This window comes from Macrobrachium nipponense, chromosome 4, assembly GCF_015104395.2.
Source record: "Macrobrachium nipponense isolate FS-2020 chromosome 4, ASM1510439v2, whole genome shotgun sequence".
Lineage (NCBI taxonomy): Eukaryota > Metazoa > Arthropoda > Malacostraca > Decapoda > Palaemonidae > Macrobrachium > Macrobrachium nipponense.
In genome coordinates this window covers 50,003,732-50,030,664 of record NC_061100.1, presented here as the reverse complement: position 1 = coordinate 50,030,664, position 26,933 = coordinate 50,003,732, and the positions used below count along the sequence as shown (strand labels likewise).

General features: G+C 38.8%; 1 protein-coding gene across 2 annotated transcripts in view; it reads left to right on the top strand.

Moving 5' to 3' along the window:
* LOC135210924 (carboxypeptidase D-like) overlaps positions 1–26,933 on the top strand; it is a gene marked incomplete at its 3' end in the record, with an annotated part of 572,526 nt that overhangs the window by 282,456 nt on the left and 263,137 nt on the right. For both annotated transcript variants that reach the window (XM_064243890.1, XM_064243891.1), the window contains 2 exon segments: positions 13,407–13,646; positions 13,880–14,046. In XM_064243890.1, coding sequence (XP_064099960.1) covers positions 13,407–13,646; positions 13,880–14,046 — 407 coding nt within the window.

The following is a 26,933-nucleotide window of genomic DNA, read 5'->3' as shown; positions in this document are numbered from 1 at the left end:
GCCAGACTCGATCAGCTTGGGGGAGCTGTCCAGTGTATTGTCATGCATGGACAAGGCCGTCAGGGATGGCTCAGAGGAGTTAGCCTCTCATTTTTCAGCAGGCGTGTTGAAGAAAAGGTCGCTCTTTTGCAACTTTGCGGCTAAGTCTGTCTCTCCCTCACAGAGGACAGAACTTTTGTATGCGCCCTTCTCGAGTCATCTCTTCCCCCAGGCTATGGTGAAGGATCTGGCAGTTAGTCTTCAAGAAAAAGCCACTCAAGACCTCCTTGGCTCAGTCGTCGAGGACGTCCGGCTGGCCCTTCCACGTCTTCAGGAGCCCAACCGTTTAGAAAGCAGAAGCCCTTTCGTGGAGGGACTTCCGCTAGATCGTCACCCCGAGGAAGAAGCCTTCCTAGAGGTAGAGCCCCGTCTAAGTCTAGGGGCAAGAAGTGAGAGATCGTTCCTTCAGCCACCGGTAGGAGCCAGGCTGCAGTTGTTTGCAGAGGCTTGGAGAGAAAGAGAGGCGGACACCTGGTCTCTCGGCGTCATAGAGAAGGGGTACAAGATCCCTTTCATAAAGCCGCCCCCGTTGACTTCCACTCCCAGGGACTTGTCCCCGTCGTATTCTCAAAGAAAACGGAGGATACTTTTTGACCTGCTCGAGCAGATGCTCGAGAAACGAGCAGTGGAACAGGTTTTAGACCTGGCAACGCCAGGATTTTACAACAGATTGTTTCTTGTACCGAAACAATCGGGAGGGTGGCGGCCGGTCTTGGACGTAAGTCGTCTAAACCTCTTTATAGAAAAGCAGAGGTTCAAGATGGAGACTCCTCAGTCAGTTCTGGGGGCCTTAAGACCTGGAGATTGGATGGTATCACTCGACCTGCAGGACGCCTACTTTCACGTCCCGATACATCCCCAATCGATGAAGTACCTTCGGTTCGTCCTGAAAGGGAAGGTCTTTCAATTCAGGGCTCTTTGTTTCGGACTGAGTACGGCCCCATTTATCTTCATTATCTTAATGAAGAACGTGGCGAGGTGGCTCCATCTTTCCAACATCAGAATCTCGCTCTATCTGGACGACTGGCTCATACGAGCCTCCTCGCAGACCCGGTGCCTGAAGGACATGCAAACAACTCTGTCTTTAGCTGCGTCCCCTGGGACTTCTGGTGACTTCGAAAAGTCACATCTGACCCCAAGACAGTCCATCGTGTATCTGGGGATTCAGATGGATTCAGTGGCTTTTCGGGCTTTTCCGTCCCAGGAACGTCAGCAACAAGGCATAGAAAAAGTGTCAGCCTTTCTAGGGAAGGATTCATGCTCGGTGAGGGAATGGATGAGTCTGCTGGGGACCATTTCCTCGCTGGAGAAGTTTGTTTCCCTGGGGAGGCTACACCTCCGACCTCTTCAGTTCTTTCTGTCGGACAACTGGACAGACAAGGACAACTTCGACATGAAGTTAAGCATCTCGGAAGAGGTGAAGAACCATCTAAGATGGTGGCTCGATCCGTGGAAGCTGTCAGAGGGCATATCCCTCAAGCTTCAGAACCCCGACCTAGTGTTGTTCTCCGACGCGTCATCCACGGGGTGGGGAGCAACTCTAGGGGGGGAGGAAGTGTCAGGTACCTGGAGAGGGGAACAGGTATCCTGGAATATCAACTTCAAAGAGCTGGCAGCGGTTCAATTAGCGCTCCAGTTCTTTCAGAACAAAGTCTCCCGTCGTGTAGTTCAAGTCAACTCGGACAACACCACAGCCCTGGCATACTTGAAGAAACAAGGAGGAACACACTCTCGCTCCCTGTTCGCTCTAGCGAAAGAGATTCTACTTTGGGCAAAGGAGAGAGAAGTCACGATATTGACAAGGTTCATTGCCGGAGTCGAGAACGTCCGGGCAGATCTCCTCAGTCGACAAGGACAGTTATTGCTGACAGATGGACCCTCAATCAGGACGTATGCCAGGAGCTGTGGGGTCTTTGGGGATGTCCCTTAGTGGACATTTTTGAAACATCAAGGACGGCGAGACTCCCCCTCCCTTTATTGCTCCCCGGTTCTCGATCGGGGGCAGTAGCAGTAGACGCCCTTTTATGGGATTGGGACGGGCCTAGATCTCTACGCATTTTCCCCCCTTCAAGCTCCATGGAAGTGATGAGAAAGTTCGCAGCATCGGAGGGGACGAGGTTGACGTTAATCGCCCCCTTTTGGCCCCGCAGCGATCTGGTTCACATAGGTGATGTTCTACCTGGTGGATTTTCCGAGATATCTTCCGTTAAGGAGAGATCTACTCAAACAGCCCCACTTCGAGAGGTACCACAAAAACCTCTCCGCTCTGAGTCTGACTGCGTTCAGACTATCCAGAAGTTGGCCAGAGCGAGAGGTTTTTCAAAACCAGTGGCTAAAGCTATCGCCACAGCGAGGAGACCTTCATCAATGTGGGTTTATCAAGTCGAAGGGGGCAGCCTTTAGAAGTTGGTGTAAGAGGAAAGGAGTTTCCTCTACCACTACCTCTGTGAGCCAGATCGCCGACTTCTTGCTTTATCTTAAACAAGATCTGAAGCTTGCAGTGTCAACCATTAAAGGCTACAGAAGCGTCTTATCTGTAGTTTTTCGCCATAGAGGTCTTGACCTCGCTAATAACAAGGATCTCCATGATCTATTGAGATCTTTCGAGACTACCAAGGTGCCGCTACCAAAAGTTACCTTCGTGGAACCTGGATGTGGTCCTCAAATATTTTAATGTCAAATCGCTTTGAACCTCTTTACTCTACTTCTCTGCGAGATTTGACGAAGAAAACTGTATTCCTAACTGCTCTGACGACGGCGAAGAGAGTTAGCGAAATACAGGCTATTAGTAAACACGTCGGCTTCAAAGGGCATAATGCGGTCTGCTCTTTGGGTATGTCTTTTCTGGCTAAAAACGAAAACCCTTCCAATCCTTGGCCTAAAACGTTCGAGATCAAGGGTATGGCAGAGATCATTGGTCAAGAGCCAGAAAGAGTCCTGTGTCCTGTTAGGGCTCTTAGAGAGTATCTTCGTAGAACGAAGGATTGTAGAGGTTCTGCGGAGAACTTATGGTGTTCGGTCAAGAGACCAAATATGCCCATTTCCAAGAATGCACTGGCATTCTTTTTAAGAAACACCATAAAGGAGGCGCACTCTTCTTGCAAAGACAGTGACTTTAAGCTGTTAAAAGTTAATGCGCACGAAGCGAGGGCTATTTCGACCTCAATAGCCTTTCAGAAAAACATGGCCCTTCAAGACATTTTAAGTGCTACTTTTTGGAGGAGTAACTCAGTGTTCACCTCGCACTACCTACGGGAGGTGAGAACGACATATGAAAACTGTTACTCTCTTGGACCATACGTCGCCGCAGACACTATTTTGGGGGCAGGAGGTAGCACTCATCCTTTCCCATAGAAAAGGGTAGGTGAGTTTTTAATATTTGCAATGTCTATGGTTGTAGGGTCAGCCGCCGAATACGGTCGTCCCTTCCTTTAGCCTTTGGTATATGGGAGTTTTTTGTTAGGCTAACTTAGTTGGTGGTTTTTGCCTCGTTGCCCTCAGAAGTATGGTCATGGTCTAGTCACATTGTGGTCCCGTCCCCGTTGACAGATCATCTAGAGCGCACCAACTACACAGGTCACTACCTTGTTGGTAACTCTAGTGAAGCAGAAGCAGGCTTGGGTGACAGTAATCACGAAGTCAGCTATGCTAACAGGTAAGGAACCAAGATGTCAATCATCTACATTTATATGTTTCCTAAAATCCTTTTTCTGTCTCTCCCACCGCCAAAGGTGGGATTCAGCTATATATATATCTGACAGGTAAGTTTCATGAACAAAATGATATTGTTAAGATACAATAAAGTTTGTTCATACTTACCTGGCAGATATATATATTTTTAGTACCCACCCACCTCCCCTCAGGAGACAGTGGAGATAGAAATCTGATAGAAAATGGGAATGGTTCCTGATACCCGCCTCCCAGCGGCGGGAATGGGTACTAACCACCCAACTCCCACTACGTGCGTCGTAAGTTTTAGAAATTCTGTCGGACTTCAGAGAATACAGCTATATATATATCTGTCAGGTAAGTATGAACAAACTTTATTGTATCTTAATATCATGTTATGTAGTACGCATACTAATTAGGTTCTCACAACACGATAAAGTAGCACAACGAAATCACTAACGAATTTATGATACAAAACGAAATTGTTGGACCGAACGAATGCTGCATGTGTACGACAAAGCTTCGGGTGCGAAGTGGCCGAGCGAAGGAACGCCACCACGTAAGATGCATGATGGGAGGGATGCTGTCAATAGGAGAGAAGGATCTCATGGCTTGGCTAGCATCAGGAACCAATTGGAGAGCAGGAGGATGGTGGCGAGTCTACTAGAACTAAGATGGCGGCGCGGTGCGAGTTTCAAAATTGTTATCGGGCGAATCTCGGACTTTCAGAAACCTTTCGTATCTTGAAAACTTTTCGTATGTAGAGCAGTAAAATTTTTCATGTCAGCTTTCGTATCTCGAGTTTTTCGTAAGTTGAGCCTTTCGTATCTCGAGGTACCACTGTGTGTATATATATATACATATATATATATATATATATATATATATATATATATATATATATATCTATATGTATGTATATATAATATATATATATATATATATATATATATAGATATATATATAATGTATGTATATATATAATTATATATTATATATATAATATATATATATTATGATATTAAAATATATACACATACATATGTATAACTGAATCACAAAAGTTAGGAACGTGATAAATCCATAAATAAAGGTATATGCCACAAGGGAAAATAAACAACGGAGTATCCGCGAGATCTTTCGACGTTCAAACGACCTTTACTTAGCAGATGAACTGACATACATGAGGAAATAACAATACAAGAAGAGTCGTATAACTGACAGATATGGATTATGAAGAGATTAGTACGTACCTAGAATCTGACACTCCTGGAAGATGAGTAACTTTCCCGAACAAGCATAAACAATGGGTACATTAAAGGATTAAGACAAACATCTCAGACACAAGGACAAGACAATTAAAGGATTATAGGTGACAGCTATTCAGAACTTTGGTAAACAAAAGCATATTCACAATACATATTCACAATACATATAAAACATACATTACAACGAAGATATCTCTTAAGGCAACTAATTTTTATTTAAGTCTGTAATTATATCTTTGAGGTCATTCTTAAACATGTTACAAATACAAGGGTCTAAATGAAACAGGCCATGACTAATGTTGAAATTACAATGAGAAGTAAGTTTTATTAAAGCAGATTCTAAAAGATTTCGTGATAAGACATCTTTTGACCTTGGAATTACTGAACTACCATTCCAATTTATTCGGTGGTTGTTTTCGCTTAAATGAATGAATATATCATTACATGTTTGCCCAGTTTTTACAGAATATTTATGCTGGCTTAACCTTCTAAGCCCTTACTCGACTGTCCAAGATAAAATGAGGGACAATCCATACATGTAATTTTTTATATTATGTTGTTGCTTTCTCTGGGGTTTTTATTAACATTCCATTTAGTGTGTTATTATAGGAAAAAACAAGGTTGGCCTTGAAGGCTTTTAACAATGATTTACTGGCTTCAAATCCGTTAAAATAAGGCAAACTGAGAATGTTCTTAGAATTTTCTTTCTCCATGTTACTTACACTATAAAACTTTTTGTGGGCTTTATTATAACAAATATCTAATATATGTGAAGAATAGCATAAATCTTTCCCTATTTTTCTTATGTATCCAATTTCTTGATCCAAATATTGGGGACTGAACAAAGGTGAAACGGAACCTTAGCAAGTGAAATATATGGAACCCAACTGCGAGTTTGTGTCCTTATCCAGAATTCTGAAGAAAGATAATAAGCAGAAGTGAGAAAATATTACAAAGTTAATATAAAAATGCTGTATATATATATACATATATATATATATAGATATATTATTATAATATATATATAATATATTATATATATATATATTATTTGTATATACTATTATATATATATATAGATATATAATATGATATATATATATATATATATATATATTATATATATATACAGTGGTCCCCCCGTATTCGCGGGGATGCGTACCAGACCCCCCCGCGAATAGTTAGAATCCGCTAATGTTTGGACCCCCTCCAAAAATACTCATCAAAAACTTAGCTATCCTTAACATGCAAACACCAAAGTAGCTAAAAGGACCATCCTTCATCAAATATACATAAAACATCCTATTATGGTTCATATTAATCTTTGAAATATTATTAATACTGTTTTAAAGTAAATCTTACATTTTATGGTTATACATAAATACGTACGTACGTATTATGTACGTACTGCATGACTTAGTTACGTATGTGAAAATAATTCAGTCCCCCCATAAGTATTCAGTCATGCACGTTTTCTTTCATACTGTTACTATTTGAGACATCCATTTTCTTTTTACAATGGAAACAAATGTATGTGAAATCAGAAGCGATAGAGAGAAAGAACAAAATTTGTATGAACATTAAACAATTGTTTTATGCTAGTACAGCATATGTAAACCGGGTACTCACCAGTGATGAATGTTGATTAAAGATGATGATGATGAATTAGCCGTGCAGTCTGATGAATGACGATGAAGATATGACTGCACAGCTAAGCAGAGGAGTTACATATCCTCTGAGGGCGCCTCTTCACCTTCAGGAGGCGCTTCGGGAGGCAGTGACTCAGGCGATTTGGGAGGCACTTCTTCAGGCGATTTGGGAGGCTTTGGAGGGTCTTTCTTCGTTCGTGTGATGAACATTGTGATTGGCAACTGCTGCCGTTGCTTCTTCATGGTGGTGAGAGCTTGATTATAGGGCTCCAATGCTGTGTCTAGAATATTAGAAAACTTCAAGGAGCGCTCCATGTAAGGATCCCATGTTGCAACAAACTCCTGGAGGTCGTTTACCATTTTTTTAACTTGGGACAGGCGTTCCAAAGTCAGGCCCTCCTCCTCCTCCTCCTGATCCTCTCCTGAACCTGGAGAGTGTTCTTCCTCGCTGGCGGACTTCGTCAGCTCTTCCAAGTCCTGGTCGGTAAGGGGGTCAGAGTGGGCATCAATGAGGGTGCCGACTTCTTCCTCGGTGATATCGTCAAAGCCCTCACCACCAAGAATTTTTGCCAACTGGACTGCCTTATTAATGGCTGAATGCTGGATTTCCTGGGGAGAAAAGCCTGTATAATTATGGACACAGTCTGGCCACAACTTACTCCAGCAGGCATTCAGTGTCTCCTTCTTCATGTCCTTCAACGACCGGTCAATGACAGACAGACACGTGGCAATCGTGAATTTACGCCAATAATCTTTCAGCGTAAATTCACTGTCACGGTCCATTGCATCAACAAGGTGCTGGAGGGAGTTCCCGGTGTAGAGTGCCTTGAAGGCACGGATGACGCCCTGATCCATAGGCTGGAGGAGAGAGGTGGTGTTGGGAGGAAGGAACTCAAGCTGGACTCCTTTGGAATAAAGATCGAGAGGGTGGCCACCAGCGTTGTCCATTATCAGCAAGACCTTGAAGTTGATGTCCAAATCGGCCAGGTATTGCCTAACTTGAGGAATGAAACTCTGGTGAAACCAGTACTCCGTCAGGACTTTGGTGATCCAGGCCTTGGGATTATGCATCCAGAAGACGGGCAGTAACGCCTTGTTCTTGTTCTTGAGTGCCCTGGGATTTGCAGGCCTTGGTAAATGAGGCCTGGTTTCAGCATGAAACCAGCCGCATTCCCGCACATCAGGAGGGTCACCCTGTCCTTTTGTGCCTTGAATCCGGAGGCTTTAGCTTCATCCTTCATAAGGTACGTCCGGGACGGCATTTTCTTCCAGAACAGGCCAGTTTCGTCCATATTGAACACCTGCTCTGGCGATATCCTTTCTCCTGGATTATTTTCATGAAGGCCTGCGGATATTTTGCGGCTGCCTCTTTGTCTGCAGATGCAGCTTCCCCATGTAGGGAAACAGACTTTAGATGGAACCTTTTCTGGAACCGGTGGAACCATCCTTTGCTAGCCTGAAATCCTTGGGGAGCTGAGGACGGTCCCGGTTGTGGTTCTTCTTCTTCGTCTTCCTCTTCAGGAGCTGGTTCTCCAAAGCCCAAGAATTCCAACGTCCCTTCTTCATCGCCTTCCAGTGCCTCCACATCTTCGGCTTCGGCTTCCTCTTCCTCACCACCTTGTGAAGCAGTAGGAGTTGATAGCTGCTGGTAGATCTGTCGTGCTTTTTGGCGTATGATGTTGGAGTCAAGGGGCACGTTCTTCTTCCTGCAGTCCTTTATCCAGAACGCGAGAGCAGATTCCATTTTCACAATGGTTTTGTCTCTCACTGTAGACACAGCCTTTGCGGTGCCATAGAATGTCATACTAACGCTTTTTCTTATTTCATTTTCTTTTTTCTTTATATATCTAACTGTGCTCTCATTCACTTTGAAATGGCGGCCGACTGCAGCGTAACTTTTTCCCTCCTTCAACATATCGAGAAGTTTCACCTTCTCGTCAAGCTTCATTACGGTCTTCTTTCTTTTAGCTTCTTGGCCAGAAGCCTTAGAAGGAGCAGGGCGCTTTTTAGGGGCCATTTTCGGTACGATGCACACAGATATTTGCTGATACGCACAAGAGCTTAGCTTTAACGTTCGCGTATACCCGTAAGTTTCTGCGCAGTGAGGCTGCTGGGTACTAGATGCTCGATACCCACAATTCCATCTCCGCGAAATGGGGCCAGGGTTCAACCAATCAACACCAAGTGTACAACCAATGAGCGACAAGGAAAATGAATGCGTTTTAAATATTTCGTTTGGGTACTGCTCTAAGAAGGCGTCACGGCATCATAAGATTTGTTTATCTGCGGAAGTTGGCTTGGGTAGAGCATCTTTTAAGAAAACCCGACTTTGTTACCGACATTTTGCTGTGTTTACATGAAAGTATTACAGAACTGTAATATTTGAAAATTAATAAAGCTTTTTTCATCATAAAAATTTATTTTGTCACGAAAATATACTCATTATATACGTATGAAAAATACACGTACATGTACGTACTGCGTGCCGCAGACAGAAAAATACGTACCCTGCTACAAATATGTATATAATCATTGTCTTACGTACTTTAGATATGGTCTGCATACTTTTATTATCATCCTAAATAAAACAATTTAAGTGTACGTACGTTAACATACATCATCCATAATTAGAAAATCATCTTAAAAAATTTCATAAAATGTACAGCCTGTACAATGCGTACCCAATTGACCCAATAGTATTTATGTAAGTTCCAATGCAGTGTTGCTAAACTAAAGCATTTCACGCTAGATCTGGAGTTTTCAGATTTAATCTAGCACCATTGTTTTCCAATTTGCGCGGTCGCGCAATCCTAGAGATTTTTATGATTATCTAACGTAAAATTTGGCGTGTTATCGAAGGTAATGAACAAATTATTAATAATATATCAACACAGTGGTGCTTAAAAATCTGCCCTGACGCCAATTTTACAAAAGCAACAACAACTGTCACGTGTGTGACACACCTTTGAATGTCTTTGAGACAAACCCTAAGGCTATAAATTATAAATTAGTTATAAGGGTTGTTTTTTCATTTCCAGGGTACTGCTTAAATCTCCTTCCTACATCCGCCCTGCCCTTGATCTCTCTCTCTTTTCTACATCTTACAGTTATCCAAGCGAGTGTTTTTTTTATGGTATAACATAGGCCCTCCAATTGCTTTTTCATCTGGAAAATATTTATTTTGTATACAATTGCCTTTCTCGGCTGTGAAGTTGATGTCTATCCGTGGCTGTGAGATGACCAGGAATGACATGTAAGTCAGTGTCAAAGTAACTCTACACTTCAGTCAGACCAAAACTTGTTGCCATATCGTATTCAAGCAATACATATTCTGTTATTGTTTCCTATCTATCATTTTGTGTGAGAGAGAGAGAGAGAGAGAGAGAGAGAGAGAGATGGCTGTACGTATACGATTGTTCATTTTCTCAGTTGCCAAACTCACTCTGTTATGCTTTATTTCATATTATCTTGCTCACCAATTTATACCTACAATATTTTTATTCAATTCATTACATCAAGATTTATAAGGAATGTCTAATAAACAGAATAACCATATCATTATGAAATGTCCTTGTACGAATAGTAAACACATAAAAAATTCGCATCCGCAAATAGCCGGGGATGACCGCGAATAATTATGTATATGTTCCACAGAGAAAACCCGCGAATGGGCGAGTCCTTCCGCGAATAATTTCTAGATAGGTTCCAAAGAAAAATCCGCGAATCAGTGAGTCCGCGAATCCGGAGAACGCGAATAACGGGAGTCCACTGTATATATATATATATATATTATTAATTATATATTATATATATATATATATATATATATATTACAGGCAGTCCCCGAGTTTACGACAGTCTCGGCTTAACTATGTTCCTAGGTTACGACGCTTTTCAATTATATTCATCACAAATTATTTCCAGGGTTACAACGCATGTTTCCAGGGTTACTACTCATGTTCCAGAGTTACGACGCCTACAAATGCTGATCTGGCAGTTGAAATATGACGCCAAAAATCTAAAATAATCAATATTTTTGATGAAAAATTCCATAAGAATGCAGTTTACATAGTTTTGAATGCACCTAAAGCATTAAAAGTAAGGTTCTTAGGATTTTAGACAATGTTCCGGCTTACGACGATTTTCGTCTTACGACGCGTCTCAAGAACGGAAACCCCGTCATAGCCCGAGGACTGCCTGTATATATATACATTACATATATTAATTATATATATATAATATTATAGATATATATATATAATATATATTTATATATATTATAGAAGATAAATATTCTTATATCTAATATAGTATATATATAATAAATATCATAATATCTAATTATATATATATAGAATATATATAGAATAAAATATATATATATATACTATATATATATATAAATAAATAAGATATATAATATATGATATATAGATATAAAATATATTATAAGTAAAGCGAAGAGAGATATATATATATATATATACTATATATATATATATAGAATATAGAGATATAAAATTATATTATATAACATACGAGATATATATATAGATATATATATCATATAGATAATATATAATATATAGTACTGATAATATATATAGATATATATATATATACTATAATATATAATATTATATATATAATAATCTAGATTATATATAGATAAAATTTATAATATATACAATAATATACATACATAATAATACTACATAACATTCACACATACACACACACACATACATACACATACATACATACATATATACAGTCAGTGCAGTTTGTCTAGAGATTTACAACATTATCCTGCGCAGAAATCATTTCATTTCAATTTAAAAAAAAATAGTTTAACACCCACACCGTCAACGCTACATCCCAATAAGTCCCAATAAAGAAGCCCTGGGACTAGTGACCTTCTGGAGTTGCTGTGGAAGACAATCGGCCAAGTTTGGGGATTGTCGAGGTATCCTCATGAAAACGGCGCTTCAAGATTGCCCAGAGGTTTTCTATGGGGGACATATCAGGTGATTGGCCAGGCCAATCATGATATATATATATATATATATATATTATATATATATATATATATATATATATATATATAGTGTGTGTGTGTGTGTGTGTGTGTGTGTGTGTATGTATATATATATATATATATATATATATATATATATATATATAATACATATTTATATATATATATATATATATATATATATATATATATATATATATATATATATATATATATATATATATATATATATTTATGTGTGTGTGTGTGTGTGTGTGCGCACACTAATTTCCACTTACCGGCACTGATAACTGGGTATTGGGGCCGATAGATACCTAACAAAAGCGCCAATAACCAAAATCCAGCGATATTCGGTTATCGGCGTAAAGTGACCTCGTCATGATTCGTGATGATATTGTCAGAGATGAACATTTCTGAGACATGTCCAGCGAGACAACTACAATCATTTACTTGAGGAACCAAGGAGGTAACCACTCAAGAGTCATTTTTTTATTTTGTCATAGAAGTTTGATGGGTGGACGAGCACAATATAACTCTAGTTTCCAGGTTTCTTCCCCTTAATATTCATTGAACATGAATGTTTGTATGGTGATTTGGGAAGTAATGGGGGGCATTCTCTAGTCAGCCTATTTTTAAAGTCATATAACAACATACTTCCAGTCTACTGGCTGCCCCAGCTAAATTCAACAGCCTGTTGAATAGATGCAATACTGCAGTTTGGGACAACATGGAAGCCTGTGCCTTTCCTCCCCAGTATCCTCAGACATGTTATAATTAATTTGCGGTCAATGAACAAAAAACAAGATGATTCCCACTAACTATCTTCAGCTTCAAGATGAGTGGTTCACTGTCGTAGGTCTGTCATGGACAAGCCCTGAGTCCTTATGTAGGAAACTGAAGAACACCACTTTCACAGATTCCACAATAAGCGGATGTATTTTTCTTCATAGGTGAAAGCTGTCTAGTAGAAAGTCTTAAGTCTTTTTGGATGTTGCAGCATCTGCTTTCACAGTGGTATGCAGAATCTCAATTAACATTTACCAAAGGAGATGGGTCTGTGTCAGTAGTTCATGAGACATGGAATACTCTTACACACAGTGTGTCTTTTCCTGATTGCTGATTTCTTCACACTTCTTGGATCTTAGAAGAGATCCTTATCTGCTATCTGGGAGCACTGAGCAGCCTTATCTGTGTCTTGTGTTTGCTCATCATGGTTTGGACTTGAATGGCAATTTAGATATTTTGGACTTGATTCATTTCTTCAGAAAATCTATCTCAGTAACTTTTAACCTTTTATTTGGATTTGATCATGTTTTAAAGGTGCACAAGCAGGCCTCCTTTGAATAAATTTTTAGAATTGTCCTCTGTGGTTTTGATTTCTAAAACTTCATTTCTTTTGCATTTGCCTTCTCAAAGCGTTTGCTGGCACTGTGAAAAACTTGAGGAGCTGGTTGCCCATCAGACTTACCTGTTAAGTTTCATAATGAAGTCATGATGCTTTTATTGGTGTTGAACAGCAAAGCTATTTGACTAGTTGTAATTCAGACATTACTGGATGTTGATACATAATATGGCAATAGAGACATTACATTGTATTGCAATGGGTATGTATATTACAGTGCAGTTGTTTGTGTAGCTTTGATAACATATATACTACTGTGTATTTGGAAGTGTAATCATTTTTATTTTGTTTTCAAGTATGTATAGTGAGTTGCAGCTCTTAAATTATTGAATACGTTACAGGCCCACCCTAGAATGTTTCTAGGAAAACCTTGTAATTCTCCTGAAGTTGTGTTTGATGATGGAATTACCAACGGAGCTGTGTGGTACAGTGTTTCTGGTGGCATGCAGGACTGGAATTATTTAAATACTAATTGTTTTGAAATAACTGTAGAAATGTCGTGCAACAAGTATCCTCGTAGCTCAGAACTTCCTCATTACTGGAATGAAAACAAGCAGTCACTACTTTCATATGTGGAGCAAGTAAGATTCTCTTAATAAATGTTTATTTTGAATAGAGTTCATTATCTTGTTTGGGTGAAATAGGCAGTTAGAGTCATAGTTTAAAAAAGAAAATTTGAAAAGAGTAATGAAATATGATTAGTAATTATTTTGTAACATTGTTGAAAGTCATTGAGATTATGATTAGAATAAAACCAGCAAACATTCTTTAACATTGCTGGAAGTCACTGAGATAATTATTTTTTGTATTTCAGGTACATACAGGGGTTAAAGGGTTTGTCGTAGATGAAAATAACAATCCTATAAGCAATGCCACTATAAACATTCAAGGCATTAATCATGAAATAATTTCTGCATCAGATGGAGATTATTGGAGACTTTTGGTTCCAGGCACTCATGTCCTGACAGTATATGCTGATGGGTAGGTTACTTTGATTGCTGTTTAGTATGTGTAGGTGAACATGTTTCATACAAATCTAGTTATAACTCGTTTGCATTGTCGAATTGATAAGTACGTATTTTTATCCTTTTATTGTTTTATGTATCCTAATATTTCATATCCTCATCATCTGTTTTTAATTTTGTTTAGTAATCTCTTGAAATTTATATGACTTGGAGAAAAAATTTAAGTATTAAAGTATTGACAATAAAAGGAAAGTATTCTTGTCTTACCACTAGCCAATTAATAGCAATCTCAGAGACAGAAATCCTTTGTTTATGGCTGTGTAGGGAGTGAGAGTAACAAACTTACAGAGCTACTTATTCAAAATTTCTTGAGGAAATCTCAGCAGTGTACCAACTAGATTTATTATTAGGGTTTCAGGTTTTATTGTTAGACTTCTATTAAGTATTTGATACTACTTGATATTGATTTGTATTTTTTATTGTGAATGATAAATTGTTGATTTTTTACATAGTATCCATCCATCATAATGATAACCAGATCAAAATAGCCATCCAAGTTAGTGATTATTTCTTCTTTCCCTACATCTTCTCCCTCTTCTGTTAAGGCTGATGTTCTGATAGCCTTTCTCTACCTGACTTGGTCAAACACATGGTCCTCAGACAATTGTATGTCTTTCAGATCTTCTTTAAGAACAATGATCCACCTTCGCATTGATCTTCCTCTCGCTTTCTCACCAAACACCTCCATCTGCATCACTCTCCTCCTTACATATGTCTCATCATGTGGCCATACCACTGCAGTCTTCTTTCCTGGTCCTTCTTTGATAGTTCTACGACATGGGTAGTTCTTATTCTTTCATTTTTTATCTTATGCATTTTTGTCCCTCACACGTCCATCTAAACATTTTCATCTCTTCTGCATCCAATTCCTTCTTTTGTGCTCTCTTTACTATCCATGTTTCAGCTCCATATATCAGTGCTGGTTTAATCTTTATATTGATATACAGTCACATAATACACATGACATCTTTCTCCAAAATTTCCATCCAGCGTGCAGTGTGTGTTATTTCTGCATCCAAATTTCCGTCACCAGCTACTGTTGAACCAAGGTACCTAAACTTTTCTACTCTGTTCAGTCTGTCCCTTCCGTACTAATCTCGAAGTCTTGTTCAGCCTTGTCCCTTCCATACTAATCTTGAAGTCTTGATCTTCATTGAACTTTACATATTCAGTCTTCTTACTACTGATCTTTAATCCTTTGTCTTTCAATACATTCCTCCATTGTGTTACTTTTGACTCCACTACCTCTCTGTTGGTGACATATCACGCTGTCATCAGCAAACAGCATGCACCAGGGTTATTAATCTCTTATTCCTTGAGGTAACATCTATAATCAGGTCAAAAAGGTATCGACTTCAATCAGATCCTTGATGTAAACCAACTCTTACTGGTATCTATTCAGTTAACCCAACATTGCTTTTAAAACCTAACACTGCTTCTAACCTGTGTTTTTGCTCCCTTTGTACATATCTTAGACAACCTCATGTACTCCTTTGATGTTTCCTTTGCTTGCATTCACCTCCAAACCGCTTGTCCTTGGATTCTATTATGGAGGAACAATCTGTTTATTCTATTTGACAATGTTTTCTTGGGTTGCGTGTGTGTTAGAGAGAGAGAGAGAGAGAGAGAGAGAGAGAGAGAGAGAGAGGCTGGCTGTTTTGTTGTTGGCTCATTAGGTTGTTTGTGTTTGTGTGAATGGATAGTTAAACAAGCGAATTGCTTGTTCGGCGAGGGGTTGTTGTGTCTGTTGGGTTGGTCGCAAGTCTGGTATGTGTTTTGAGTCAGTCTGTGATGGAGTCAGTTTTTTAGTAGCAGTATTGAATGTTATTGATGGTCAGTTATTTTGTGTGTTTTTTGAAGTTGTTTGAATTATTGTTGGTGTTATATGTTTGAAGGTGGTTGTGCCTGTGTTGTTGAATTTGTTGTGCTTGTGAGTTTGTTGTGTTGAAGATGAGTTGTTGATGTGAGTTGAGGGTTGTTGTTGGTGAGTTGTTGGGGTTCCTTGATGTTGAAGGTGGTGTATTGGCTTGTCATGTTATTGTTTTTTGATGTTAGTGATTGTTTGTGATGTGGTCTTTTGTTGTATAGTTATTGCATTGTTGTGTAGATGTTGTCTTTGTTTGGTTGTTTGTGTATTGTGTTATGACAGCCGTATTCAGTGGACAGTGCAGATCCTTGCCATGAGTTTGTCAAGTAGTTGGTAAGTACAAGTGTTTTGAGAGTTTTTGGTTTTTAGTTTGTGATCCCGCCACATTATTTATTGGCACTCAACTTGGGGCAGCTGGTGTGGCAGCTGCAGGAGGGTTGGTGTTATGGGTTGTATGATTGGTGAAGGAAAATGAGTATGGAAGGTTTAACTGAAGTGGAGAGGCTGAAGGAGGATGAGGTTGGAGAGAGAAGTGAGAGGACAATTGGAAGTAGAGATTGAGAGGTTGAGGGTAGAGTGTGAGGAGCTGAAGAGCGAGTTAGAGGAATGCTAAGGAGTGCGAAAGTGGAAATGAAAGAAGTGAAAGGAGTGGAACAGCGGATGGTTGATAAGGTGGATTAAAAGTTGGGATCGATGATGAGTGATGTGCAAGAGATGATGAAGGAAATGATGAAAGTTTTTTTTTGAAGAGTTAGCTCTAGAAGGTAGGCCTACTGGGTCTTGTGACGGACCAGGACCGATTAAGAGAGTGAAAGAACAAGTGGATGAAAATGTGAGTGAGGAAAGTGATATGCATGTGGTAAATGAGGAGAAGAAAGAGAAGGTACAGAATAGGGATAGATCAGAGCAGAAGGGTAAAAAGGGAGTTGAGAGTAAGGAAAGGACTAAAGGGAAGAAGATTGGTAATGAAAGTGGGCAAGATAAGAAGAGAATGAAGATGAGAATAGAGTTGAGAGTAAGGTGCAGGATGAGAGTAATTTAGATAGTGGTAAGTGGGAATTAGTAAGTAGGAAGAAGAGGGGTAAGAAAGGTATGACTAAAGTATGGATGTGAGTATGGAAGTAGATTCGTTATACTCGGAAGAGGGTAAGAAAGGTCAGAATGGGAGTAGCGAAAGTGAGAGTGAGAGTGAGCAGGAAGTACGAAAGGCTGTGTATATGAGAGAGGCACCCCGATGCGCACAATACGAGGAATATGGTAGTAGGGATATAGGGGACTTATTTTAAGGAATATGAGAAGTATTGTGTGGGTAAGGTATGGAAATAACAAGAGAGTTAGGTAACTTCTTGATGGGGTTTTTTGTTGAGTATGTTTGGGGTAATGATGAGTGTAGGGAATGTGCCCTATGAGTGTGTGAAAGCCAGGATTGTGGAACAGGCACAGAGGATAAGGAATAGTGTTAGATATAGGAGAAAGCATAATTTTGATGTGGTAAGAATGAATGTTGGTGAGTCGTTGTCAATGTATGTGTGCAGGTTGGAAACATTAGCTAGGAAAATGTTTGGGGACAAAGGGATAAATGAGTGTAAGGAGTTAGTGCTAAAGTGTTGGCGACTGTACCAGAGAGCGTATACGAGTTTATGAATGTACAAAGTAAGGAAAAAATGAGATGGACGAATGAAAGGTTAACATGGAACATTTTAAAAATAGTAGAGGATTATGAGTTAAATAGGTGTATGAGAGTAGAAATGTTAGTGTTAGGACTGAAGTAGTTGAGGGTATACCAGAGTTTAAGAGCTATAGGGAGGCAATTTTAGGGGGGCTGAGGCGAATGGCAGAGCGACTGGTTGATAGGAGCGTTAGAGCAAGTAATGTAAGTATATTAAAACTCAAGAGAAATCGGAGTGCAAGCTTTGGAAGAGTAGGATCAGTTAGTCATGAACGAGAGCAGCAGTGTTACAGATGTGGAAAGCCAGGACACAAGAAGAATGAATGTCGGTGGGCGTTAGGAGCGTGCTTTGGGTGTGGGCAAATGGGGCATTTAGTGAGTGTAAGAAAGATAGGGATATTAAATGTTACAGGTGTGGGCAGGTAGGGCACATAGTGAGTGGATGTCTGGGTACCCATGTGAATGTGGTTTGTGGCAACTGTGGAAAGAATGGGCATTATGCTAGGATGTGTGAGGAACTGCGTGCGAAATGTGTTGAATGTGGAATGGAAGGTCATGTGGTGAGTGTGTGTAGACAAAAGTGAGTGAAGCAAGCTAACAGTTTTGGGAAACTAGTTAAGAGGGGATTCAGTTGGGTGGGTCCTCTGGTGTTTGAACAGTAAGAGTGATGCATGTGCATGAAGGATTGCTGCATGAGAAAGGGTTTGGTAGTAGAGCACATGAATGTATGAGCGTGCAAGTGAATTCCAAGGGGATATGTTTGGTTGCTTTGATTGATACTGGGTGCAGTGTAAATATTCTTTTTAAGAGTGGATGTGACAAGTTGTGGATTGAGTGTGAAATTAAGAATTGTAAAGGGGAGGTATGAGGAATAGGGAATTTAGGCATGCCTGTAGTGGGGACGATATGTGAGAAAATAGAAATTGACGGGGTAGTAATGGATGAGAGTGATTTTTGAAGGGACGAATGATAAGTACGATATGTTACTAAGGTATAAGTTCTTGAAGAGGTGTGGGATGGTGGTCCGTCGAATACGAATATGATTGAGTTGTGTATGAAAGAGAATGTACATGGAGAGTTGTATTTGGATAAGGATGGAAGAGTAGACAGTAAGTTAGGGAAAGGAGTGCCATTGGTTGCAAAAGAGAAGTGAAAGTGCCTGGAATAGTCCCATAGTCCCGGTATATAAGTCAGATGGAAGTCTAAGGATGTGCATGGGTTACAGAAGAGTAAAGGAAGTGACTGTGAAGGAGCGATTTCCGATGAATGTGATGTCTGATTGTTTGTATAAAATGTATGGGATGAGAGTATTCATAAAGTTAGATTTAGTGAAGGGTTTTTAACAGATACCTCTTGAGGAGGGGAGCAGGCCTGTTACAGCTTTCTCAAGTGGCAGTTGTCATTATCAATTTAAGCAATTGAGCTTTGGTTTGGCTAACGCGCCTGCTGACTTCCAAAGGGCAATGAATGTAGTTTTGGCCAGTTTTGATAGGGAGAAGGTGAACTGTGTTAATAGATGACATTTTGATTGCTAGTGAGATTGTTGAAGAGAATATAAAACTGCTTGAAAGGGTGTTAGAATGCTTGGAAGAGGTCGGAGTGAAAGTGAAGCTTGAGAAATGTACATGGTTGTCTGGGGAGGTGGAATTTCTTGGTCATGTGGTGAGCACAAGTGGCGTAAGGAAAAGTGAAAATTTCATGCGAAGGTAAAGGAATTTCCGTGTCCCCTGACTATGTGTGACTTCAAGGGTTTTTTGGGTCTGATTGAGTTTGGGAGGAAGTTTATGAGGGATTGTTCAGGTATAGGGAAACCATTTACTGAATGGACAGGGAAGAAAAATTGTGTTAGCTGAAGTGGGATGAGCGAATGGTGGAAGCATTTGAGAGATTGAAAGAGGAGGCTGCTAGATATATCACCTTGGCTTTCCCAAACTATAGTGAAGATGCGAGTAAGCTTGGGTTGTATACTGATGTGAGTAAGTTTAGCATGGGAGGATATTTAGTGCAAATGGAAGAGGTGAATGGGAAGGATAAGCGAATTTTTAGGCAGCCACAACTTGAGGATCATGCACGTGTTCAACAGATGATTCATCCAGAAAACAATACATTTTGAAAAAACAAGGAGGCATATACAACTTATTACCATGAAATTTACAAAAATGTTCCCCCCCAAAAAATTATTAATGAAAAGACGAAAAAAAGAATATAAATATATCGAGCTTCAAAGTAATCTTAAACATTAGTACGCTTAAAGGTACGAGGGTTGTCCATAAAATAAGATTCTAAAATATTTCTCACAATGAAAAACATGTTTATTGGCATTGAATAATGCCTTTTTCTAAAGCTTAGACTTCTTCCTATTTTTCTACATAATCGCCGTTGAGATCAATGCATTTTTGCATGCAGTGTACCATCTTCTTTATGCCTGAATTGTAGAACTCTTCCGCCTCTCCGCGAAGGTAGCTTAAAGCCTCTTCTTTCAGCTCCTCTCCGGTTCTGAAATGCATCCCACCCAGGTGTTTCTTCAAATCAGGGAAGAGATGGCATACCCTAAATGGTCTGTCAAAATTTTGTCAAGCAGGTCTTGCTGTCATCAGGGATCATCTCACAGAGCTCCCAAACCGCCACCCTTCGTTCTTTCAGCATTTTTCTTCCACTTTCGCAATCGTTTCGTCCGAAACCGATGGCCGTCCAGAACGCTGTTCGTCATGGACGTCTGTACGTCTGTCTTTGAATTCTCTGCACCATTTGCGCACGTGTTTTACGCTCATACACTTTTTTTTTGTAGACTCCACACAGTTTGGAATTAATGTCGACCAGCGCTGTGTTTCTTGCACACAAAAAACGAATCACAGAGCGTAATTCACACCTGGTGGGAGTAGCTAGTGGGAGCTCCATCTCTAAAGTCTGGCAAGCCAAGACTGAACGTCGTAAACAGCTCGCCAGGGGGGGGACTGGAAGAGGGGGGGGACCTAGCTACATGTCAGTGTCACTGGATCCCACGTAACAGCGTTCCTTGTGACTGCAGCTCCTTGGGAACCCTATTTTATGGACCATCCAAGTATATACGTACATGCATACGTACGTCTAACACTTGCAGCTGAGAGAGAGAGAGAGAGAGAGAGAGAGAGAGAGAGAGAGAGAGAGAGAGAGAGAGAGAGAGGGGTCCTTATAGTATTTGAAAGAGTGAAATGGAAAGATTATTGTATTTAAAATACTCACATATGAATTTTGTAATTACAGTTATAGTATTATTAGTATTATACATATTATAGTATTATTATTGGAACATATTAATATTAAGCTTAATACATACATGTACCATAAAAATTATCTCAGAGAGAGAGAGAGAGAGAGAGAGAGAGAGAGAGAGAGAGAGAGAGAGAGAGAGAGAGAGAGAGAGAGAGAGAAATTGCATAAAAACCATTAAAATCAATGACCATGATATGGCACTTCTCCCCTCCCCCATCACATTAATTGACATACTTGACAACTTCCCAAGCTCTTGCTTCTCTGGAGTTGAGAGAAGGTCGGGAAATGGATACAGAGAAAGACGAAGGGAGAGAGTTACTACTCTGACATACATATCTTGTGTGGCAAGAGAGAGAGAGAGAGAGAGAGAGAGAAATACTATCGCATATGAATTTTGTAATTACAGTTATATTATTATTTTTATTATTATTTGAAAGTATTAATAAACATATAGTCCATGTACTATTAAAAATTCTCTTGAGTCCACGAATCCGGAGAACGCAAATACGGGAGCCCACTGTACACCTAAAATCAACCATATACTGCCCAAACATTGGACATCCACCATATTTTGACAATACAGAAAATAATAACAATGTGAATGAAATAACTCTACTAAACTGATATATAATATATAATCAACCTGGGCACACAAGATGCTTATCTTTCTTCTCTCCATCAGATATGCTTTCTCTATTCCTTCTCCAGTCATTGTCCCCATTTTCAAAGTTTCAACCCTCAAAGCTACCACCCTCTACCTTCTCCCTCTTCTTTTTCTACTTTGGGCTCGCTTCTTTAACTGGGAGTATTCACTACCTAGAAGCCCTTGCTCATTTATCATAGGGGGCAGGCAAGGCCCCTACACATCACCTAGACCCTAGCACACTTCTCCGATTTCTATTGAAAGTCCACTGCCATATTGTTCATACATGAACAAACCTTCGGTCGTAACAATAGGATAATTTTATAGTACCTAGCTGGATCCGGTTAAAAATCAGAGATGAAAAAGCAAGAAATCTTGTGAGATCTGGCACTGACCCAGATGACTGTTCAGTTTATCTGTTCTCCACCAAGTGTGTTTCAGATGTTTGAGTATCTGTTGGCTGCTTTTTCTCAGTATTGTGACTTATTTTTGTTCACTCGTGATGTCTGACTGACAGTAGAAACACAACATTAGGTTTTGCAGAACATTTTATACATTAACAGATTGTATTCTATAGAATTAGATACACACTGTTTTCTGTAGTGTTAGATAAACAATTTGTGCCAGTTATGGAGATGTCAACTAGGTGTAAAGACTAATTTATGATTCCTTATGTGTAGGAAGAGCAGAGAGTCATATTAAGGAAATAATTGATTAGACTGGGATATATGTTTGCCTTTCCTTCCTGCTGCATGCCAGCTCTTGGGTCTTATCCATCCCGTTTCCCTTACCACCTCCTACCCTCCCAAAAATTGATCCTACAACCTCAGCTGTACCTTCTGTTCTCTTTTGGCTTAGGAAAAGTATATTCTAAAATTTGACTGGGTGTAAGTCTTATTCTAAAAGCTGTCAAGGGTTGACTGAATTCTGGTTCTGAATATCCGATATGTGTTTCCCCATAGTGTGAGGTCCTTTTTATGGTCCCCCCTCTTTGAGAGGAAAGGTGTCAGTGGCCTTGTCCTTTTGTAGTCTGAGCTTAGGACTGCCTTGTAACAGTTGGAAGAGTTGTTCACTGCCAGGAAAATGGTCAGTTCTCAAAATGAGGTTATGTATTTTGTGCCCTCTGATGCCTAGCACATCTGTCTCAGTTTGTTAAGTGTTTGGCTTACTTGCCAAAAGATTGTTTCAGGAGCTAAATTGTTGTTCCAGTTGTTGACTTTTACCATTGTCAGTTTTTAATGGTAGTGAGGTTAGCTTAACCTTAGTTTTGAATATAGGAGTTTAACATAAGTGTAATGTTAAAAATTCTGTTATTTGTTCCATTTTTTTTTTATTTCATTCAATCAGTTGTTGAATCTTAATTGTCAGTGTCAGTATCTCAGTCTCTTCCTTACTCTTTTTTTTTCTCCAGGTATTCTAATTCTTCCACCTGTGGTGATTTAGCTTCTGTTGTTCGTTGTTTAAGTCTTCCATCATTTCTAATGTTTCTCTTCCGGTTTTGGCAGCATTAGCAATAGCAAGTGCCTCTGTTAACTAGTACTGTTCTAGCAGTCTTACTGCTCCCAAGTGCCTTTTGTTTCTCAGCTGTTGTGTGGCATCTTCTAATGAATGCGGTGGCACAGAAAAATGGTCCACTACGAGACTGTTCTTTTTGCACAGAGCTACTAGTCAGTGCACTTTCTGGTGACTTGTCACAAGACTTATTTTTGGCACCTCCTGTCCCATCTTGTCAAGGATTTTGTTTGGGGATTTGGCTTTTGTTGCCCTGACTTATTTTTCTAACCTGGTGGATGAGGAATTTGCCTTAGAAGAGTTGTCTTTTGTAGTTAGACGTTTCATTGATAGTTGTTTTCCCATATCATTTGGTTGAGGAGTAAGATTTGATAAGTATAGATCCATTTTATTCTTGAATACATTGGCACCTGCCAAGTCTCTGATTTCAGTTGTGCCGTATTCCCTTTCAGTTATGTACAGCCTGATTTTAATTCTTTTGTTTTATTCTGGTGTAGAAGATATAGTTCAAGAAAGCCAGTATTTACTTGTCCAGGGATGCATCACAGGTTTATTAGCATCTTGCCGGCACTTACGTGTTGTCTGTTGCAGATGGAAAAGTTTTTGACTGCTTGGACTCTGGAAAACCCAGTTCTTGAATCTGAGTTAAGGGGGCCGGCCGGCTAATGCCCTTTTTTAAGGACAGGACTTTGATATTCATACCACTTAATAAGGTGACTTGGGACATCTCCAAACCGCATATGATTTTTCGCCTCTGACCTTCGGTTTTGTGACGCCAGGGCGATTTATCCCGAAAATAACCATTTTTCAAATTCTATCTCCTCCTTGATATTTAATATTAAGACCTGGGATTACTACCATATATAGGACCTGATGTAGACCTCCAATCGAATGGAGAGTTTTTTTTCTAAAAGTCATTTTTTTGCAAGATATGAATTTTTCAATATGGTCAAAAATAAACCCTATAAATCAGGAGAAAAAATTTATAAAAAAAATACGAACAAAAATTGGAAAAAAGGGCTCTATTTGATTGTTTCTATAATGTCTTTCTGAGTTGAAAAGTTGTATCAGCTGAGCTGTTGCTTAGCATATTTTGCTTTCTCCAGGTGCCACCTTAAGGAGTTTTCTGGTGCTGGAAGATTTTAAGATTTTAGAGGAGTACTTGGGTGTTGATTGTCACCTTATTCTGTCCTCCTTTAATTAAAGTAGTTAAGGAGGATGTTTCTGTTTAAGAGCACCTTCATTCTTTGAAGCAGTTCTGGAAACCAATCTCGAAGATGCCTGCACCTATGCCAGTTCCTGGTCTGCCTTCTGAGAATTTTCTGTTTTCTCGCGGACTTCTTCATTGTAAAAGACATTTCAAGGTTCCTCAGAATTCAGCAAGGGGAAGGTGCCTTATCCTTATAATTGCTGATTCTTATAATTTTTCCTAGGATCTCATCTCCAGGCTATATGGAGTTTCTGATTACTCTCTAAGTCAGAACCTGGTTTAGTAAAAGTAATCTGGGAGGGTTTATGCCATTTCTTTTCTTGCCCCCTCCTCCTCTGTCATGGACAGTAATTTTTTCTTGGTTTCTTCATGAGAGAAGTTTTTCATCCCTCATAGAAACCAAATTTCTGTTATGTTGCAATCATAGAGCATTTTTTTTTTTAATTTTTAAACGCTTAGTTATAGTTTAGTACTTGTCCTTGGGTCACTGCAAAATTTTCAGTTTTATTCTGTATTTTTTCAATGTAAATTTAATTGCATGTACCCTTTTTAAGGTTTAAAAGGTACGTAAAATTGAATTAGGGTAATGGTAAGAGGATAAAAGGATAAAAATACAACTAAATACATACAGTATTATGGTATACGTATATATTATTGAGCAGGGTAATAATTTCATATCCTATTGAGGAAAAAAATAGCTTTAAGAATTCAGTACTATTATAACTTTTTTGTATGTTTTCATGATAAACTATTTTTTCCCATTACAGCATTATTAATTTTATCCAGCTTTAAAGTTCTGTCAGAATATGGTACTACTATGTTTTAGCTTGTTATCTGATTATGTATTATATGTGATCCTTCATTTTCAAAATTGTATTGTAAATTGTAATAAGCAATCTTTATGCTGAGGATACAACTGGTTTGTTATAATGTTAACCCTTAAACGCCGAAGGGGTATAATAAAAATCGTCTCCTGTATGCCGAGGGGGTCTTGGAGTGAGCGCCGAAGCGGAAAAAATATATTTTTTTTAAATCACAGCGCGCTTAGTTTTCAAGATTAAGAGTTCATTTATGGCTCCTTTTTTTGTCATTGCCTGAAGTTTAGTATGCAACCATCAGAAATGAAAAAAAAAAAATTATATAAATAATGCGATATATGATAGCGCGAAAACAAAATTTCATATATAATTGTATTCAAATCGCTCTGTGAGCAAAACGGTTAAAGCTAATGAGATAATTTTTTTTCGTTGTATTGTACACTAAATTATGATCATTTTGGTATATAACAAATTGTAAAGCGATCAAAGCAACGCAGAGAAAATATTATCACAAAATGATGCATGAATTCGTAATGCGTGGACATAAAATTTTTTTTTTTCAGAAATTCACCATAAGTCTAAATATTGTTCTAGAGACTTCCAATTTGTTTCAAAAGGAAGATAAATGATTGAATATTACTATACTGTAAGAGTTTTAGCTTACAATTGCAGTTTTCAACCATTTCGGTTGAGTTAAGGGTATCGGCGGGGTTGAGGGTTAATTTTGAGTGACAGTGTTCAAACTTGCACAGGTGTTACCTCTAGTTTGACTAAAGATGCACACAAAATTTCAGGTGAATTAGATAAAAATTCTTTTTTTAACAAAATATTTTTCTTTAAAACATAGCCTTTTTTATTTGTTTTTTAGTGTATCTCCTTCCTTATTTATCATTCAATTTAAAGAACAAAGTAATAGCAGAAAGTTTAATACCTATCAAATAAAACGGCAAACTCAGAAATCCAATATGTGAAGTGTGCTATTTTAAAAAAATATTTTAAAAAATCAAATTTAAAAATACCCTAAAATTATGTATTTGATATCGGTAAAAAAAAAATTTTTGAGAAAAGAAAAAGAAAAAAATAAATTTACCGATGTGTTCTCTCACTATCTTTATTCCAATTGCTTTTTAGATTATTAAAATCCATTCATAAATAAGCGAGTTTTTAGAATTTGAATGTAGAAAATGTATGTTTTGAGAAAAACGCAGTTAAAGTTTGCTAACCAATTATTTTGCATTCAGAAGCATATAAAGTTTCTTGGAAAAGCCTACATGGCGTCTGTTTCCTTCTTTTTTATAAGAGATATTATTCCCTCTAAAAAAACAAACATTTATCACTTAAAGAAAATAGTTTATATTATTTTTGGGGGGTTATCGTAGAACGCCACTCTACTCTTGTGCTGCCAAGTTTTTAGAAGGCTAATGAACCCCTCCTTCATATCCTCCTTTTGATGTTCTTTGCTTCTTTTGCTTTCTTGAATGCATAGCAGACCTTCATTTCCTGGTCTTCTCTTTCATCTGAAGGCCTTTCAGGCTTTCTCTTGTCGTTTTTCTCATATTAGGCAGCAATGAACATGGTGCATAGCCGATATTATGTTCCATTGCAGTAATATGTTTTGATATATAAATGAAGGTGTTGTTTCACCGATATGTTCTGTTTTCACACTTTCAGATGGCACCTCAAACTTATACGTTAGTTTCAAGTCAACATCAAAACTGTTTTTATCAATGTCAAGTGTTATATTGCTGTCACACTGCCCGCAATACGTTGAACTAAAAGCGTCTTTTAGAACTCTCAAGGGTAATGAAACTATTTCTCCATCATTGCTTACGCTCAGAACGTCTTCTTTTTCAGTCATATAACCTCTCAATA